This window comes from Elephas maximus, chromosome 10 (genome assembly GCF_024166365.1).
Source record: "Elephas maximus indicus isolate mEleMax1 chromosome 10, mEleMax1 primary haplotype, whole genome shotgun sequence".
In the NCBI taxonomy this organism is placed as follows: domain Eukaryota; kingdom Metazoa; phylum Chordata; class Mammalia; order Proboscidea; family Elephantidae; genus Elephas; species Elephas maximus.
In genome coordinates this window covers 77,408,867-77,429,156 of record NC_064828.1, presented here as the reverse complement: position 1 = coordinate 77,429,156, position 20,290 = coordinate 77,408,867, and the positions used below count along the sequence as shown (strand labels likewise).

Below are 20,290 nucleotides of genomic sequence, written 5' to 3'. Positions count from 1 at the left end.
TCATCAAAGTTTCAGGGGGCAGAGGATCCCACCAGGCAGCGGGTTGGAAGAGAAGAGGTGAGGGCCAAACATAATTCCCCAGGAACTCAAACACCGACAGGGCAAGAGGACCCAGAGGAGGGACTGAAAAGGAGCAGCCAAGGAGGTAGGAGAAAACCAAGAGAGTTCTTGACCTTCAAGAAAAAAGAGTGGTCAATAGTGTAAAAGAACACCATCAGGTCAACTAAGATAAGGGCTTTGGATTTAGCAATAAGGAGGTGGCTAGTGGCCTGGATAAGAGTGATTTTAGTCAAGTGATAGAGCAGAAGCTAGGATGTAAAAGAGCTGCGGAGAAAATAGAGGTAATTTTCCTGCCTGCCCACTCGCTGTCCCCCTTACCCTCATCAGAGCCTCTTGAATTCTAATGTGCATATAAATCACAATGGCATGTTATTAAAATGTAGATTCAATTTAGTTAGGGTGGGGCCTGAGATTTCGCATTTCTAACAAACTCCCTCGTGATTTCCACACTACTGGTCTATGTACCACATTTGAAGTAGCAAGTACTAGTGTGATGAAATGAGTTACTTTACGTGGCCTTTTGCCTTGGTTCTTTGGAATAACACCTTGAGAGATTTTTCCTGAGGGGTTAGCGTTGCCCCAGTTTTCTAGGGCCTGAGGAGTCAGCTTTGCCCTAGTTTTCTACCCCAGAGGCTTTGTTACTTTTGTCCAGGTTGATTGACATTTCCTGGGTAAACTATAAACAACTCGATGGTTTGAGACTTTTTGTCTGGCCCTGGGCTGCAGTCTGTCCTGTGATTGGTAAGGGACTGGTCAATATAGTATGCAAATGAAGTGACTATAGGCTATGTAAACGAAGTGACTGTGGTCCACTGAGGGAACTGGTCATTTTGTGGCCCTGCTGAGAGGATCATAACTTGAAATTGATGAGGAGTTTGCTTATATAAGCAGCCAATCTCACAGAGGTTTCAGAAAGGTGTAAAGGTAAGACAGGCAAGAAGAGAGAAGCAGAAAGAAAGGAAGAGAGGAACCCCCTAAGAGAGGTGTAACATACGCCAAGGGCTGTAACACTGACGATATCAAGAGGCCTGGAAGGGGCCCTGCAGCAGAGCTGGCAGCAACAGACCCAGGAGGGGCCCTCAGGCAGAGCTAGTGGTAATAGCAGAAACCTGTTACTAGGAATGCAGCTAAGAGGGAGCAGAACAAAGCTGCTACACTGACTATGAGCTGAGTTAGTTAGCAGTGGGGAAGCCAAAGGCAGGAAGACCTGCACAGCTGAGAGGGGTAGTGCCTGGCCAAGAGGTGGCCTGTCCTGAGGGGACCAAGAGGAGGCCTATCTTGAGGGGGTTGAGAGGAGGCCTACACACCCAAGAGGGGGCGTGCATGGCAGAGAGAAGGGGCTGTTTGCTTGCATGGCTGAGAGGAGCTGAGAGAGCTGTACTCTCATAGGAAGGGATGTACTGTCCACTTCAGGGAAGCCTTCCAGGTTTTGCTTATTTGCTTCCTGGTCCTGACCCTCAGTTGTACCCTATTAATTCCTTGATAAAACATTTCATTGTAAATATGGTCTGTGAGTTTTTTGTGGCCATTGCAACGAATTATCAAAACCAGCAGAGAAGTAGAGAGTGCGGGGGCGGGGAGGTGGGGGACTGACGTCAGAAACAGTGAAAAGTTGGAGAGTTGAGGTATGTCTGACCTCCACCTCACAGGAATCAGCTTTGTGCTGATCCTGATTCTTATTGTCCCTTGACAATTTAGATGAGTTCTGACAGTATTGCTATCGCAACACAAGCAGTAACTAGATCTGACCAGTCAATTCCAACTCATGGTGATCCCATGTGTGTCAGAGTAGGGCTTCTGTTTGCTTGTTTTTAATTTAATTGTGCTTTAGGTGAAAGTTTACAGCTCCAGTTAATTTCTCATGCAAAAATTTATATACATTGTTTTGTGACACTGGTTGCAATCCCTGCAATGTGACAGCATGCTCCCCCTTTCCATCCTGGGTTCCCCATGTCCATTCATCCAGTTCCTGTCCCTTCCTGCCTTCTTGTCTTTGCTTTTGGGCAGGAGTTGCCCATTTGGTCTTGTATATTTGATTAAACTAAGAAGGACGTTCCTCTTGTGTGTTATTTTTTGTTTTGTAGGCCTGTCTAATCTTTGAAAAGTAGGCTTCAGGAGTAGCTTCAGTTCTGGGTTAGCAGGGTGTACAGGGGCCATAGTCTTGGGGGTTGCTCCAGTCTCTGTCAGACCAGTAAGTCTGGTCTTTTTTCATGAATTTGAATTTTGTTCTACATTTTTCTCCCACTCTATCCAGGATGTAGAGTTTTCAACGGCTGATTTTTTGAAAATAGATCACTAGGCCTTTCTTTCAAGGCACCTCTGGGTGTACTTGAACATTCAACCTTTCAGTTAGCAGCCAAATGCATTAACCATTTATATCACTCAGGGACTCCTTAAAGTAGCAAGGGGCTAGAGAAATTGGGCTGCTCAGTGACAAGGCCCAGTCTTGATAAGTTCACATAGGGCTTTACCAAAGAAATGCAAGTGTACAAAGATGAAAATGAATTAAAGTCCTAAATTACTATTCACATCAGGAAAGCACTAAAAAAGAAAACTAGAGGAAATTTCTGTTCTAATATGCTTAGTTCTCTTTCCTGCCTATGTGCCTTGGCCATGAAAGTCCTTTTATTTAGGTCATTTAAAAGTATTTCTTAATTTCCAAACTTAGGAAGGTTTTCTAGTTATCCTTGTATTATTTCTAGTTTAATTACATTAGGTCTGAGAACATCCTCTCTAAGATCACAGTCCTTTGAAATTTGTTTATGGCTTAGAACATGCTCAATTTTTGTAAATGTTCCACGACTGCTTGAAAAGAATGTATTCTACAATGATGGGTGCAGTCTTTTATGTCTATTAGGTCAAATTTATTAACCAGGTTGACAGGTCTCCATATTCTATCAAGTACTAAAAACAGATGTGTTAAAATCTCCAGTCTTTCTACCCGGAAGGCCTTTCCTCCTTACCTCTGCTTACTTGCTCAGGTCTCCATTCCACAATCAGAGAATCAATGATGAGCACAGTCTGCTCTGGTCCCTGCAGACTGGTCCTCGTCCTCGAGAGCCTAAGAAGACTTCCCTGATCATCAACACCTCCCTAACACCATTTCAGACCTAGGAAAATTTCTCCCTCCTCTCCTTTCTTACAGCATTCACTGCCTTTTCTACTAATTCAACATTTACATAATCTGTCTTCATTATAATTGTTTGTGTTCATAATTTGCCAGGTTTTAAATTCAGGGAGGGTAAAGGCTACCTTATTTCTTTTATAACAGCTTTTGTTGTTGTTTGGTGCCGTCAAGTTGGTTCCAACTCATAGCAACCCTATGTACAACAAAATGAAACACTGTCCGGTTCTGTGCCATCCTCATGACTGCTGTTATGCTTGAGCTCATTGTTGCAGCCACTGTGTCACTCCATTTCATTGAAGAGTCTTCCTCTTTTTTGCTAACCCTCTACTTTACCAAGCATGATGTCCTCCTGCAGGGACTAGTCCCTCCTGATAACCTGTCCAAAGTACGTGAGATGTAGTCTCACCATCCTTGCTTCTAAGGAGCATTCTGGCTGTACTTCCTCTAAAACAGATTTATTCCTTCTTTTGGCAGTCCAGGGAACCCTGATGACATAGTGGTTAAGTGCTACTGCTGCTAACTAAAGGTCCGACAGTTTGAATCCAGCAGACGTTCCTTGGAAACTCTATGGGGCAGTTCTTCTCTGTCCTATAGGGTCGCTATGAGTCGGAATTGACTCGACAGCCACAAGTTTGGTTTTGTGTTTTTTTTTTTTGGTTGGGCAGTCTATGGAATATTCAACATTCTTTGCCAATGCCATAACTCAAAGGCATCAATTCTTCTCCAGACTTCCTTATTCCTTATTCCAGCTTTTGCGTGCATATGAGGCAATTGAAAATACCATGACTTGGGTCAGGTGCACCTTAGTCCTTAAAGTGACATCTTTGCTTTTCAACACTTTAAATAGGTCTTCTGCAACAGATTTGCTCGTTGCAATGCATCGTTTTATTTCTTGACTGCTACTTCCATGGGCGTTGATTGTGGATCCAAGTAAAATGAAATTCTTGACAACTTCAATCTTTTCTCCATTTATTATGATGTTGCTTATTGGTCCAGTTGTGAGGATTTTTGTCTTCTTTATGTTGAGGTACATACTGAAGACTGTGGCCTTTGATCTTCATCAGTAGGTACTTCAAGTCTTCTTCACTTTCAGCAAACAAGGTTTGTGTCATCTGCATAATGCAGGTTGTTAGTGAGTCTTCCTCTGATCCTCATGACCCGTTCTTCCTCATATAGTCCCACTTCTTGGATAATTTGCTCAGCATACAGATTGAATAGGTATGGTGAAAGGATACAACCCTAACGCACACCTTTCCTGACTTTAAACCACACATTATCCCCTTGTTCTGTTCTAACAACCACCTCTTGACAGCTTTATTGAGATATCATTTACGCACCATAAAACTCACCCTTTTAAGGTACATAATTCAGTGGAAAGCTGTCTCATTTATCTTGGCATGCACTATACAAATGATTCTCAATCTTGGATGCATATTGGAATCACCTAAAGAGTTTAAACAATACTGTTGCCTGGCTCTAACCCCAAAAGATCTGAACTTAATTGTTTGGGGGTGTGGTCTGGGCATTGAGGTTTTTCAAACCTCCCAAAGTGATTTTAACTTATGGCCAGGGTTGAGAACTACTGCCCTATAGCATTTTGTGCATAGCAGGCACCCAATGATAATTTGTTAAAATCATCAATTAGCCCTAGCTTCCAATATCAAGTTAATTAACTCACCGAAGAGCTACCATCCAGATCTAATACCCCATCAACTCATCACATAATGGTTTGCTACATGTGTCCGTCCCACTTAGGTCGTTTGAAAGGGAGACTCACAAACTCATTTAGAAAAGAGGTTTCCTTGTGAAGACATGCAGACTTCAGTTGAACAGGATCACTGAATAAGACACAAAACAGGTATTAAAGGAAAAAATGTAAAGGAAAGATTTACCGCGTTTACATTTGTCTCTTGCAGCATAAATGACATGCTCACATGGGGAGATACTGTCACAAAGATGGTGACATATCCCCAGATTTCTGCATTCAAAAGTCAGAGATAAAATGGTTTTCATTAGGGCATCAGTAATTTATGGAGAAACCTCAAGATTTCATTCGAGACCACATGTAAAAGTACTTCTGCCACTTTGTTTATCTCAGGGTGTCTTTGTTATTGTTTTGCTTTTTTCTTCTTGTGGGACTTGTATACTCTTCGAATGACAGCAGAGCAGTCTCATTTTTGCTTCCACAGCTGTGAGCGGCTCCAAGACAGGGACCGTTCAGGTCTTGTACATTAGCGCATTCTCGTGCTGGCACATGTTAGGTGTTCAATAAATATTGGTAGAATGAATGTGATCACATCTCTTCTCACAATATTTACATATGATTTAAACTGTGTAGGGGGCTGCAACCAGTTTCCCGTTTTGATCCTTTTTGCGATTCTTAATTATGACACTCTGAACTGGGGCACTCCGTAAACTGCCTGGGCTACAACAAACTCCAAAGGGGCTTTTACTTCCACGAAATCGGTTGTTGAAGGTAAGAAAGGGATCTGTGAAAGCAAAGCCGCACACTGAGTAGCAAGGTTGGTCACTCCGGGATGAATGAATACAAGATTCTCGCGCCTGGGAGCAGTCCCATAGAAAGGCGATTCTTGTAACACCACTTAACACCTGCCATTGACACCTTCTTCTCAGAACCTAATCCCGCAGGTCTGCATGGGCTTTCCGAGCCGCGCCCCCTAATTCGCAGCCACAGGACTCCCTCGCGGGCAAGTTACGCCCCAGGTCGCAAAGCGGGACAATTCGGGAATCAAGAAGACAAAGTAAAACTAGGTGCAAGAAGGAGAAGCAGCTTATTTAGGCAGCCAGCTACTCCCTCAGAACCTCCACCCTGTCCCCTGGGCCCGGCGCTCATACGGTGCCGGACTCCAAAAGCCCAAGCTCTCTCCACGTGTCCTCTCTTCCCAGAAGCCTCCTCTGCTGCCTCGGGAGGAAAACCTCCTGACAACTCGCGGTCTGTGGACTACGACTCCCAGAAGGCACCGCGCCGCTTCTCTCTCCGCCCCCCCCCCCACGGGACACGCAGGCGCTTTGGGCTTCGTCAACAAGCCGGGCTGGCGTCTCCTGGATGAAGTTCCTGATGGGATTTGTAGTTTTTCTGGCGCCAGCTGGGCGGTCGGTCAAAGGAATGGGAACTACAAGTCTCGGCGGCCTAAGCGTGACGAGTCGTCACGTGGCAGGGGGCCGACCGGGCGTGCGTGCCGCCGTTGATCCGGTGCTGCAGTGAGGAGGTGGTTCTCGCCCGTGTTGTGTGTGTGAGAGAGCGAGTGAGTGAGTGAGTGAGTGAGTGAGTGAGTGTGTGTGTGTGTGTGTGGGGGGGGACTCGGCTTGTTGTTGTCGGTGACTTCCCCCTCCCCTTCACCCCTCCCCCTTCCCCGCCGCCGCTGCAGTGGCCGCTCCCTGGGCCGTAGGAAATGAGCGATAACGATGACATCGAGGTGGAGAGCGACGTGAGTCCCGGGGCTTCTTCTTCCCGTGCGGGTTGTCAGGCGGGGACAGCGGCTGGGACTCTCAGCGGGGCGCCGGCGGGAGGGGGCCGGGCTGCCGCCGCCTCATTTCCCTTCTCTCCGGGACTTGGACCGCTTTAGTCGCCCTCCCGGCTCGCTTCCTTCCCAGCTCCTAAGCGGAGGGGCCTCCAGGGACTGGAAGTGGGGAGGAGACACGCGGCCTATGGGACCCCCACCTCCCCTGAGGAGGAGGGTGCTGCGGCCGCCCGCTCCTACCCTATTCCGCTCAGGATCCAGGGGACAGGGGTGGGGTGCGCTCGGGATCCCATTGTCCGGATCCTGGGAAAGGGGACGGTGCTCAGAACCTGTTCTCTCGGTCTGCGATCACTTTTTCCTGTGACCTGCGGATCCTGGGGGTGAGGGAGGGCAGAGAGGGATTGAGAGTGTCCAGAAGCCCCGAGCTGGGTGCAAGGGGGAAGAGACAGTGCTCGGGACCCCCTCCTACCCCGGTCGGATCCGGAAGGAGAGGCGGCGCTCAGGACCCCCCTGCCCCGCTGCCGGATCCCGCTGAGGGGTTGGAGCGTGGGGTGGGAAGGGAGGGAGGGGGTCGGACTGACTCCCTACCCGCCGCTTCCTCCGCCGCCGGCATTTTCTAATTATTGAATATGAAGTGTAAAAATAACTTTTATATTTTCTATTTTTTTTTTTCTCTTATTTCAGGAAGAGCAACCGAGGTTTCAATCTGCGGTACGTCTCCTACTCTCCATTTCATTTTCATTTCCGTTCAGTTCTAGTACATTTGGGGGTCAGAGAAAAAAAGAGATCGTTCTATTTTAACATTGTAGTAAATCTGTTAACCGCTAAGGTGAGGTGGGGCCTTGTTCTGGGATTCCAGGTATTGGGGGAAGGTTGCAATTCTCATAATTCCAGACTCTCGGGTGATAGGTTCCAGTGACTGTGAATGGGATGAGCTGTATGTGAAGAAAGGAATCGTTCCAGTAGTTTTCAGATGGGGAATCTAGCCACCACACTCTAAAGCAGGAAATGAGAAATACAGCGTTCTGAAGTAGACTGTAGCATAATTTCAGGGCAGTGTCCTCAGAAGATGTAGAACAAGGAGGTTCCAAACAATATCTGCATATTAGTCGTGAGTGAAGCTGAAGCACATGCAATCACCTTTAACCAAAAGTCATGTGACTGCTGTAGACCTAGAATCTGGCATGTGATACTGTAGTGCAGAAATTGGAAATGTAGAGGAGCCAGAGGTTGAATATGAAAGTGTCACATGCAGCTTATTGTGGTCTGACTTTTTATATTTGAGTTGAAGGAGAAGTATAAAAAATAGGAAAATTGTTGGAAGATGTGGCATTGGCAGACAGGTTTGCTAAGAGATGAGGACTCCATACACTGTATGGACTCCATACAGTGTTATCAGTAATTTATCAGGGTTATTAGTATTTTTAGTAGATGATTCTGTGGATTTAGGTGTACACTAATCTCATGTCTTTGGAGACAGAGCCAGTACTGTGAGTGTTCTGTGAATAATAGATTAGAGGGGAAGAAGGAATAGACAAAAAACAAATCAGAGAAGTGAAGGGAGAAGTATATCAGAGTATCTAATATATGACAGTGGGAAAGAAGGGTATAGAATAGGGATCAACAATTCAAATGTCTGTGGGGGCCAGGCAGCGAGATAGTTAGGAATACAGCAGTGGGAAGAAGTGAGGACTGGGGTACTGGGGAGCACACACCTCTTCTAAAAAGGCAGCCACTACTCAACTCCAGTGAGTTGTTACTATGTAGGGGTGAGGGTTCAGTGCTGACAGGTTCCCTATTTTTTTTAAGAAAGATTTGGAACCCGGATTTTTATGTTATTCTGATTTTTAAAAGAATGTGTGGAATATTCAAGCTGTTTAGTGGCTGGTTAGAGTGTGCATGATGCCACTTTGATACTTCTGGTATACGAATTTAATTACCACAGGATAAAAGCAGGCACTCTTGTACCTGCTCTTTATTAGAGCGAGCAAAGATTGTGCAAGTGGCCCAAGCAGATGCACAGTAAGAAAAGTGTTGCTTTTAAGAACTGATACTTCCATTAAACTGCAGGATACAGTTGTCCCAGGAGTCCTAAAAATTGTCCTGGAAAATAGTCGCTAAGAAGATTTTTTTTTTTTTGCCTTAGGTCTTTGAAGTATTACCACATACCTGTATTTGTACATATATTTGAAAATTGAATTCCTTATTTGGTTATTATTATCTCTAATAATTTAGAGTCTGTTTACATTAACTGATGTATCATGTTCACGGCCCAGTCTATTTGAAACATTTTTTCCTCCAAGTTTCCATTTTTAAGATCTGCCCCAGGGCCTGGTCAGGACTGGCGGGTAGGGATTGACTAGAGCTCTCATAGGCTTCCTTTGCAGACTTACCCATTCAATTGGAATTATTTTGACTCTCCATTGAGAGAAAAGCTTTCTTTGTGAGGTTTTGGCTCACGGTTCTTGAAAGTGTTCTGCTTTTCAAAATATTGAAAAGTTGATGTAAATTGGTTTATTAGATTATTAAAATGCCTCTACTCTCTTAGAATGCCAATCTCATTGTTTTCCCTAGATGTTTTTAGTTTGGTGTTAAGGTGCCTAGGATTTTTCCCTTAGATTTTGGGGGTTAGGGAAGGCGTGTGGGTTTGACCCTTTGTTTTTATTTTGACATATATACTTGTTAAGACTTTTAAGATAATCACAACAGCGTGGAGAAGAAGGAGATGTGCTACAGGCAAATTTTGTAGTTTATCAAATAATTGTGAACGAGTGAGGTAAAAAAGGATTGTTTTTTTTTTCTTTGTGAATACATCTCTTTACTCTCTGAGACTTAGTATAGGTAATAAACGTTTTTAAAATTTTGCGGGGGGGCTGTTAAGCTGTATCTTAGGAATAATGTTCAGAAAAGGGCGTGAACTGTAAACAACCAAGTATTTAGATTTGTAAACCAACTTTTAAAGTTATTTGAAAAAGGTTCTGTGGGTCCTAATATCAAAAGAGACATTCGTGTTTTGTAACCTCACTGCAGTAAGTACAACCTTTAGTACATGAGAAATGTAGGATACTCAGCAAGAACAGAGTTAGGAAGTAAGGCTAACTGTAAGAGAAAGTGAAACTGTTTTGACGAATATTTTTTGCTATTGCCTCGGTACAAACGGAAAACAACTTCTCCAGCAGCAGCCAGTAAGCTTTGTTTAAGGAAGTAACCCCAAACCATTTTTATTATTAAATTCAAACACCACAGAATCCAACTGATGCTACTTTATTTATTTTTGGAGGGAAAAGCTTGCATTTTGAAGATAAGTTTCTGGGACAGGTATATATTATGCAAGGGGTTCCTTTTGCTTTGTTTCTATTTGGGAAATTTCTTTTGGAAAGGAAACCCTAGGCCTTTTCCAATGTATTGTCCTTTGTGGCAGCTGAATGTGTTGGAGTTACAGTGTACCTGTAGGAGATTTAAAAACAGATTTGTGCAATTTCACTTCTGTACCTTTCTGTTGTGACATATTTTTAACTTCTAAGCTCTCTTTTTTTTTTTTTAAGCTCTCTTAGCTTCTTTAGGGATTGCAGTGTATTCAGAAAGAAACGAGCTTGGTCACCTCCGAGATTGGAATCCACCCAGGAATTGAGTGTCTGTTTTACCTGAAATCAGTTGCACAGCAGAAGTGCTGCATGATTCATGTGCTTTGTCTCTCCTTAGAGTGTTGACAGTGATGCAGAACTGTCAGGTTTGGTTTCTCAGTATGCCTGTTTGATAGAGCAAAGGATATTCTTACGTTTAAAAATTCTTTTTTTTTTTTTTTAAAGATGCTACTAGTGGTGAAATAGTTGATCAGAAATTCCAACTTGGTTTTTAATTAAAATTTCCTGACCAAGAAAGGCATCCTTCATCTTAAATGACTATGGTTTGATGGCATGTTTTGGTAATAGTGTTCCCAAGCTCTTTTAGGCACCACATGATAAAGTCTGGATAACAGACTTACTCATTAGATGATGTTGGGAATGTCTTGGCTTCAAGCAGGATAGGTGTTGGGAAGTTGAAATTAATAATTTCCTCTTAAAATCCTTAGTGAGTTTATCTCCTTCTGGCTGCCTGTTATTTCACGTTGCAGTCTTCATGTTGTTTAAGGTGAATGTGTTAAGTTGCTTAGAAATTCAGTTTTATTTATTCTTTCTGGTCCTGATCTACCAGATGGAATAAATTGATCTTTTCTGATGAGAATTTCAGGCCTGTTTGTTTCCACTGTTAAGGTTATTAATGTTTAATAAGAATAGATTGATAATAACCCTAAGCAATACTACCTTCCATCTAGGACGAATCTTTCTTAAAGTTGGTGAACGTTTAGTGGACAACTCTAATTCTCTGTATGCTGAGAATTTTCTATATTGGAATTGAGAAGATTCTGGTCAGGTGGGGCTAGGTGTCAGGTAGCCTGCAAGAAATGCATTGTTGTGGAGAGCCTTGTGCATCCTAGAATAATGAAGCATTTGTTTCCCCAAGCTATTTGCTTAGAACTTACAGGAAATAAGGCTGCTGACTGATATAATACCTTGAATGAAGATGTGTTCTCTATGCAATAAGTTGGAAGGAAATAATTTAAAGAGATTTCCCTCAACTTTGAACAGACCTGTTTAGCTTAGATGACCTCCTGCCAATTTAGCAACTTCTTGGCTAAAAAAATAACGTTTGCCTTCAACATTTAACAACACTTAAAATACACATGCTTGTTAGTGTCAGAGATGGACAAATTGTAGGTGAGGATTTTTGTTCTGGCTGCCAGTGTGGAAAGTTTAGTGGAAGTAAAACTGAGAGGCTGAATGAAAACCTTGGCAGAAATGGCCAAGCTGGAAGCGATTTGGTGCCGGAGTTCTGTTGAGCATCTGTGGGCCACTCTTCAGTATTGCTAAGTCCCTTGGTATTTGTGTTAGCCTAAGATGCCCTGAAGGAAGAGTTTTCTGGTAGAAACTGCAAATCCGGTGTACCTGAAACCAGTGCCCTTCCTTATAGGTTGTGCACATGAGGTATATTTGGGGGCCTGCTCTACAGCACGAGAATACCTTGTTGTCTCCTAGAATTGTGCCTGAGTGCTTAATTAATTCCACACGGGTGCTTTCAGTACCACCTGTTTTCATTATCAAACATCTTTCTCAGTTCAGGAAAGAGAAAGCTGGCTTATCTGAGTTGAGCTTTATTTGTTTAGAACACAATTGTTTGCGCCCTCCCCCCCCCCCCGCCTTTAAATCAGTTTTGAATTTGTGGGAGGATCTCAGATGCCACACATTGGGAGTCTTCACCCAGTTTTTCTTTCTCAGCTCTGAAGTCTTGGCCCCTTCAAAAAGGGTTGCCAGCAAGTAAAGACAGTTAACAAGGCAGTGATAAGTCTGGCAACTGGCCCTCCACTTGAATGAAGCGGGGTGGAAGGCAGTGTTATCAGGTCGGGTGGATCTGTGGTTTGGAAATGTTCTCAAACTGAATTCTCAGCCTTGTGTAAAGGTTTTCCATATGCTCTTTCAAGCCACTATAGTGTATCATTAAGTTCAAAGTTGCCTGGAATTAGACATGTTAGTTCTGCATATTTCTAACTTGCTGTTTCAAATGAGGGTTGGAGAGGAGAAAAATACATCCTTGCCATTGTCTGAGAGAGCTTTAAAATTGACTGGTTAAGCATAGCAGCTCAGGCATGGACACGGCAGGAGGGATTGGTCTAAAATCCCACCCTTCTGCTAGTTAAATTGAGCCTGGAACCACCACAGAAATTCCATCCACTACTTTAAGAACAGTCCCCAGCCCAGGCTTTCTACCAGGCAGTAGACTGCTGCCTTTCCTTGTTGAGCCAACTTCTCAAACTTGGCCGGCTCCCCAGATGAGAAGCCAAAATTTCTGCTGATGGTCCACAGCCAAGTTCACTTACAATCCTCTAACCGAAAGGCTTGCCTATCTGAGTCCTTTCAGGACTCAGTGAATGGGAAGGGGGTAGTGCATTGTGGGGATGGTTTGGTGTTAGGTTATATTTAGCTCCACCCCTCTAATGCAGGCCTGAGTGAAACCAAGTCCAACTCAATTCTAGCAGCTTGAGATTTGCAGGGCTCTCCCAGAAAGAAAACAGACACTTAGAATTTTATTTGTATCAACAAGAGGGATTGTGGGTAACTGTGGTGTCATTGCTTCTGTGCACAGCTCTTCAGCTGGGAGGAGGGCCAGGAATGGGGTGATTTAGTAGACTGGGAGTATCTTGGGCTGCTGCTGGAGACCAAAGCTGTGCTGTTAACTTGCATGTAAATAAGCCATCTTAAGGGAGTATGTAGCCAACACAGGAGAGTCTGATACCTGCCAAATGTCATCCCTCAACTTTCTAAATGCTTTAGTTATAGTTCAGGTTAGAACCCAGCCCAATTTACATGTGTATAGATGACTAGAGGAGACAGTAGTTTAGAAAAGGACTGGGCACTTAAATAAATTCCTTCATATTTTACACTGCTATTTCATACAGCTCTGAGAAGGCTTTTGCTGTTTTCTAGCTGTAAAGCTGTATGATGCAGAGTAGCTCCCTACCCTCAGGTTCTCTGTTGTTTCTAGCTTGATTGTCCCCAATTTCCCTATAATACTCCATATATCGTGATGGTTCAGTAACTACTCATTTTATAGTGGATTCAGACTTGATAAGGAAAGCTTTAGAAATACTCCAGGTCCCTGCCCTGGAAAAGAGGGAGATGCTGTGGAGAACCAGGTTGTGATGGGAACCATGTGTCAGATTCAGCAGAGCCGCAGGTGAGGTGTTGCGCTTGAAAGACCAGGAAATAATTAAAATTACCACAGCTGCTCCCAAACTCCTTTTCCTCTGTAATGACTTAGACTTTTTGGATTAGATAATATGAGAATTTCAAGTCCTTTCATCCCTACAGTTCTTGTCTTGATAGTAGATTTTTATCTGTACATCTTGTCTGATACAGGGATTCTTTTGAGGCAACATGATTCTTACGCTAAGCCAAGCTATTTACTCTTGTTGCTTCATTTTTAAAATCCCTGGTGCCCTGTCTGGGTGGGTTAAAGCTGTGAACTTCTCATACACAGACTTGCTTTTTGGGTAAACTCAGAGCAGGCTTATGTACTCAGGGTAAAATCTCAGAATATCTTTCCATAACTCCCAAAGTGTAGACGTGATTAAGTTCTTGCTTCAGGTCAATTAGGCGTTTGTGTTGAGAGTTTGGAGGAGATGCCCTTTAATGAGGACCTGTTGAACGGTCCTGCAGTGCTTTCCAGCCCTGTCACTTCTACGTGGAGCTCTAGTGCATTTTGCCATTCCTCACTGTTGACAGTGTCCCTCCCCTTCCAGCTGACGGTTCCTCTTTGTGGTTCTGATCAGGACCAGAATAAAGATGTTGGTCTGTGAGCATTTAGATAATGCCAAATAAGTATGACCTGCCACAGGTGCTTGAGGAAATTCTTCAGAGCCTGTGGGTGTCAGAAGATCGCCATCTAGGAAGTGTGTCTTTCTGGCACAATCTGTGAGAGGGGAAGCCCTTGGCAGGATAGCACCTTGGAGCTACTTTAAAAAATAGGAACTCTGAATGCAGTTGGTGTCTTTTATCAGCTCGGTTGTAATGCTTTCAGATTCAAACACCTGGGTTTTCTAGAAGTTTCAGTTTCTATTGTATAATTTGGCTAGAAGATCCTAACCTAGTACCTTTAGTGAGCTGGAGACCAGACAGAGACTCACGGTGATGGGGTTCACACGGAAAGAAGCACGGCACCAATCATTTAGCTCCTTCCCTGGGCACCCTCCATGGGACTCTCTTACAGTGTGGGTGATCACACCCTATGAAGGAGCTGCTGGTGCTTTTCCCTGGTCACCTCCCAGCCACGGACTGGCAGCTCTTCTGTCACATAAGTAAGTTGGGGCAAGGACTGGTGTTGCAGAAGAGTCACATTTTGTCCCCACAAATAACTTTTCTTTTACTTATGCACGAGCTGGATGCATCAAGCTACTTTGGATGTTCCTGTCGCAAGCCTTGCTCACTCCTTTTTCCCCCTTTAGCAGAGCCTAAACCTGGAGACTCCTAACTGTCCATGTCGACAAATCCTTCCCAGTTCCATCACCAGGGACAATGATGACAGCATTTACTTCCAGGCTGTATCCCACCTGCCTTGTACCAAGCAAAAGAGTGACATTTCTAATGTGCTCTTTCTCACATTCTTATAGGCTGACAAACGGGCTCATCATAATGCACTGGAGCGAAAACGCAGGGACCACATCAAAGACAGCTTTCACAGTTTGCGGGACTCGGTCCCATCACTCCAAGGAGAGAAGGTGAGTTTATTAAGAAAGCTGATTAGCCACCACTAACTTGGAACTTGCTGTTGGCCTTAGCAGGGCACGCACCTCTCTGGAAAAAAAAATGTAGCCAAGGGTGTTTGGATGGCATAGTTCTTTTTCTTTTTTGATTCTTGATCCACTTTAAAGGAGCATCATGTACCCTACCTGTTTATTTTACCTTTAGTGAAATATGTCAGACGTACTAGAGCTGCTTATAAGACATCAGTAGAAATTGCCTTTAAAAATGAGCATTAGTTGTAATAAATTACTCATGCGAGAAATTGTTACAACTGTACACTGTAGTATAGAGAGTAGTCCATAGTAGTTTGGGATAGCACTAAAGAGTCCTTAGGTTATTGATACTCCAGATTTCCATGAGAATTTCTTTCATATTGTTCGAAGTTAGTATTTTAAATGAAAACTTACAGGAATATATGTGAACGGACCTGAACACTAATGATTTTCCAGTCCCAATGGTTGTCATGTATTTTCAAGAAGTATAAAGTGCATTTTAAGCTTTGTTACAAAAGACTTTGGGACAGGAGACACATTCATACGAAATAGAAGAAAAAAGTAACCATTCTTTCCCCTCTTCCCCTCCCACTGGTGGCCTTCCAGAAACTAGTGTTTTTCCTGGAGGGGTAGGTGCCAGCTGTTTCTACATTTGAAAGCAAAGTTAGGAGCTTTGAGTAAAAAGCCTGTGAGTTAGAGTTATTCCTTGGAATTTGGAGAAAACATCTGTTTGCAAAATTAGTTCCACCCTTGACACAGAATGTAGCTGGCTGATCTCTACAAGAATTGAGTGAAATAAGTGGCAAACTGGGAAGAGGACCTGTGTTTTTCTGGTCCAGTGATCCGAAGTTTAAACAAGCAGCCATTTTCTTAAGAAAAATCTTTGCTTTCAGGTGTACTTTGAATGGCTCGCCTGATTTAGCTGTGTGGTAGGGTTCCTGGATTTGTTTGGTTATTCACTGTTAAATTTGGAATCATTATGGTTTCGTTTTGCTTATATTTGTCACTCTGGTAAGTCATATGCGTTATACTTTATCTAAGATATGGCTTTCCATGTGGCTGAAGCATAGATTAGGTCTGATCTTTATTTTTTAAAAAAAAAAACAGACCCTGTGAATAGTATTGCAAAACCAGAATTTGCCATGGGTTAGGGCTACTTAGTGTGGACTTGATTTAATGGCCTTGAACCAAGATACTTACCTGGAATAACAACATTCCTGGGCCCAGCACCACGGGAAAGCTTTATGATGGAGAAAAGGACACACCCTCTTTTAGTCAAAGTATACACGTGCAAAGGATTATGTCTTGTGCTTGTCTGAGCTGTTGACAGTTGGTGCTTGTTCCCATACCATGGTGTCAATTAAAATCACTGTGGCGAACTAAATGGACAAGAGTTGCCCTCTCCCAAATCTCATAGTCACATCTAACTAGGCGTGGTACCAGGGCAATGTTCCTGAATTGTGGCCTGTGGACTACCCCCATCACAATCACTACTGAATCAGCCTTTTTGGAGGCAGGCCTGGGAATCTGTATTTATAACAAGCAGTCAGGTGACATTCTTAAGTTCGAGAAGACTTTAGGAGAGGCAGGTCATAGAGCGCGCAGCTGTACATTTTTCCTTATCCAGCATATACATTGCCGTAACATTCTTCCTTAAGTCCTTATAATCACATTATCCTAAATCCTGTGTCGTCTGCTTTCTTCAAGGAAGTTGTAGGTTTGAATTTGGTAACCTTACAAACAGAATAGTTGGTCGTTTGTTGTGACCCATTCGTTTATTCACTCCCTCCATTCAATATGTATATTTATTGAGTCCTGCTACATGCCAGGCACTGTTCTAGATACTGGAGTATAGCAATGGACAAAACAGACAAAAACAAAAGATCTTATTCTGATGAGGAAAGGATAGAAAATGAACTAATAAGTAAAAAGATATATATGGTGCATCAGATAAATGCTGTGGAGAAAAATTAAGCAGCGAAGAAAGGGTTGCAATTTTAACAATTAACTCTCAGTGTGAAATATTTGTATTATCACACAGGACAGGACAGGGTTTCAAAATTAGAGGCAAATAAGCAATGTTTCACTAGGAAGGTGACATTCGAACAAAGATTTGAAAGAAATAAAGGAAAGAACTGTGCCTCTATCTGGTGATGAGTATTCCAGGCAGAGGGAGGGCAAGTGTAATAGCCTTGAGGCAGGAGCATGGGAGCATCCCTGGGCTGTTGTAGGAAAACAGAGAGGCCTGCTGGTTGGAGTGGAATGAGTGAAGGGAAGGTGGTCAGGGTGGTCAGAGAAGTAGCAGGACTGGTGGGGGTGGGTGTCAAGGGAAGCCAGATTTTAAAGCACCAGTCAACAGAGCCCTAATTTGGGAATTTACTAGGTGCTATTCTAATTTTGAAACCCTGTCCTGTCCTTTGTGATAATACAAATATTTCACACTGAGAGTGAATAAAGGAAATGGCTATTAGCTCTGATTGAATTCCAGCCCCTTCCCATCTAAAGACCTCGATCTTCTTTATTCTGTCTACCAGCACTATTTCACAGTGCAGTGACTCTAACATAATACTTGGGTTTCTGAGACTTCGGAGTTCTCACCAAATGTTGCAATTTTTTTAAATGTGGTATTTAAACCAAAGGAAATTGGCTCATGCTGATTTGGATTGCATGTTACCAAGTGGACATTTACGTGCAAGAGAGTGCCTCTTCTAGAGGACACGTGCCTTCAGTGTTCATGTTTTGTTTCTTAAACGCTGTTGTTTGAGTCTTTTGTGTCCTTTGCTGTTTTTCAGCTGGATGTGGAGCCATCTGGGAAAGGTAGGATGGCATTAGAACCCTCAGCCAGTCAACCAGAGTAAAGTAGTAAGGGCAAGCTCAATTATGCCCTGTTTTTTATAAGGAGGTGTTACCTTTTTTAGAAGAAAAAATTGTAATAATTCTGTTTTAAGAGACTTCAGTTGGGGTCCCTAGGGAATGTTGTTGAATGGCTCCTTGCCAGCATTAAGTTCACCATGTTGATGTAATTAGGTTATGACATTATGTAAATAATCACAAAATGATTATTTTCAGGGCTTTTGAACCAGTTCAAACCAATTCAGTCATGGCTGATAAAGCATAACTAAAATGCCTGAATTCTTACAATTTAGGTGATCCAGAATGGGAAAAACTTCCGTTGAAGCCTTGGAATGGGAGACTTGGAAAAGGCATAGTGAGCTCTTTCAGGAGCCTGATGCAGGAGATTGGATTATTGCCAGGACTGTGGAGAGCGACAGACATGTGGACATTAAGAGCTGCACGGGGCGGGGCGGGGGGGGGCAGGAGCGCCATCTTTGAGCAGGGCACTGCAGTTTCTCCCTCTGAGCAAAATCCTATGGGCAAGAGATTTGGTTGCTGTGCAACACATCTGCTGCTCTTTTCTTAGAAGAATAAGTTTCTAGCAGGGCTTTGACTCGTAATTTTTCCCATTCTGGTTCACCCAAATTCTAAAAATTTGGGTCAGCTTCCGGTGTCGCTTCCGTGGCCGTGGCTGAACCAATTCGAAGCCCTGATTATTCTACCGTGTGAGTTTGGGGAACTTAAAGCAGATCCTTATAAGGAAGGCCTACAGTCTCCTGTGACTTGAGCATCTTTATGTCCCAGGTGACTTCTCATTTAACATTTAGATTGTCGTATGTGTGCTGAGCTTTTTATTTTTAAAGAGAAACTAGCGTTGTTAGATTAACCAAGAATAGGGGATACGTGTGAAAAAAAAAAAATAGCTTTGAGTGTGAAGCCTGAACTCCATTTATCCTTTGTTTTTTACATTTGCACTCTAAAATAAACATCCTAAAGAATAGTCATCTTTTACTTGTGTAAAGAAAACAATAACTAACATCCGTATTACAGCGTAAAGTTAAGTCTGCACAGCAATTCAGTTGGTATAATTATTGCTGCTACTACTTATCAGAGGAAGCAGGCTCAGGATCGTGATTCTAGTCTATAGGGGACAGGGACTAGAACTCAGGACTGCTGGTTGTCAAGTCCCATCTTCCTAACACTCCATGTTGTTACTGTTGAGTCAATTTTGACTCATGATAGTGACCCTATAGGACAGAGTAGAGCTGCCCCAGCGGGTTTCCAAGGCTACGGTCTTCCTTTATGGAAACAGACTGCCACATCTGTCTACCCTGGAGTGGCTGGTGGGTTTGAACTGGCGACCTTTTGGTTAACAGCTGAGTGCTTAACCACTGGATGGCCAGGGCTCCGATACTCCGTAACCCATTGCTGTCAAGTCGATTCCAGCTCATACACTCCACAGAGGTAAACAATTTAAGGGTATTTTAAAGAAATCTTGCCAAAATACTTATGTCTTTATCTTGGGAGCTTTACCTGGAGAGAAACATTAATCTGGGCTGTGTGTGATACCTGGGCTACTAATAAAATACTCTTCCATAAGGGGCATCAGTCACTAATATTGAGGTGCAGAGAGTCGAGGATCATTAAAGTTTGTAAATTACTTCCAAGTACGCATGGCTGCTCTGAGCCCAAGGAGCAGACCGTTACAGTTGGCATCCATTGGGTCTCGCCATAGGTCCCGGTGTTTGCAAGTGGACCTTTATGTGCAAGAGAATGCCTCTTTTAGAGGACATGTGCCTTCAGTGTTGATGTTTTGTTTCTTAAACTCTGTTGAGTCTTTTGTGTCCTTTGCTGTTTTTGAGCTGGGTGTGGAGCCAGCTGGGAAAGATAGGATGGCATTGAAACCCTCAGCCAGTCAACCAGAGTAAAGTAGTAAGGGCAAGCTCAATTGTGCCCTGTTTTTTATAGGGAGATGTTACCTTTTTTAGAAAAACAACTGTAATAATTCTGTTTTAAGAGTCCTCGGTGTCCCTAGGGAATGTTGTTGACAGGCTCCTTGCCAGCACTGAGTTCACCATGTTGGCGTCACCCCATCAGTTTGCCTTTACAGTGGGGGTATAATTCTGCTGTCTCTCAAATAAGTTAGCTTCAGCACCTGAACCAGATGATTATATCCAGTCAGTGTCGTCTTATCACATGTGACTTTAGGGATAAAAAAAATCAGTGTCGTCTTATCACATGTGACTTTAGGGATAGAAAGTTGTATTTCACTATTGCCATTTGTATCTGTATGGTGGTTTGTAGTAGTTTCTCATCTTTTAAGTTTCTTCCTAAGTGCCTGTTGACGATACTTAACTGCTGTCTCAGGCATATGTGCTCTGGATTTCCTCCTTCTGGATAGGGCTATGTTGAAAAGAGAAAAATATAATCTAAATGAAAATTAACAACAGGGTTTTC

The 20,290-nt window shown here is 43.2% G+C and overlaps 1 protein-coding gene across 5 annotated transcripts in view; it reads left to right on the top strand.

Moving 5' to 3' along the window:
• Window positions 1–6,360: 6,360 nt before the first annotated feature.
• The window catches only part of MAX (MYC associated factor X), a 29,084-nt gene continuing 15,154 nt past the window's right edge, over window positions 6,361–20,290 (top strand). For 2 of the 5 annotated variants that reach the window (XM_049898248.1, XM_049898247.1), the window contains exons 1-3: window positions 6,361–6,636; window positions 7,354–7,380; window positions 14,873–14,980. In XM_049898248.1, coding sequence (XP_049754205.1) covers window positions 6,601–6,636; window positions 7,354–7,380; window positions 14,873–14,980 — 171 coding nt within the window. In that variant the 5' untranslated portion in view covers window positions 6,361–6,600. The remainder of the gene's footprint in view (window positions 6,637–7,353; window positions 7,381–14,872; window positions 14,981–20,290) is intronic. The other 3 variants (XR_007518921.1, XM_049898245.1, XM_049898246.1) reach the window with 3 other exon arrangements.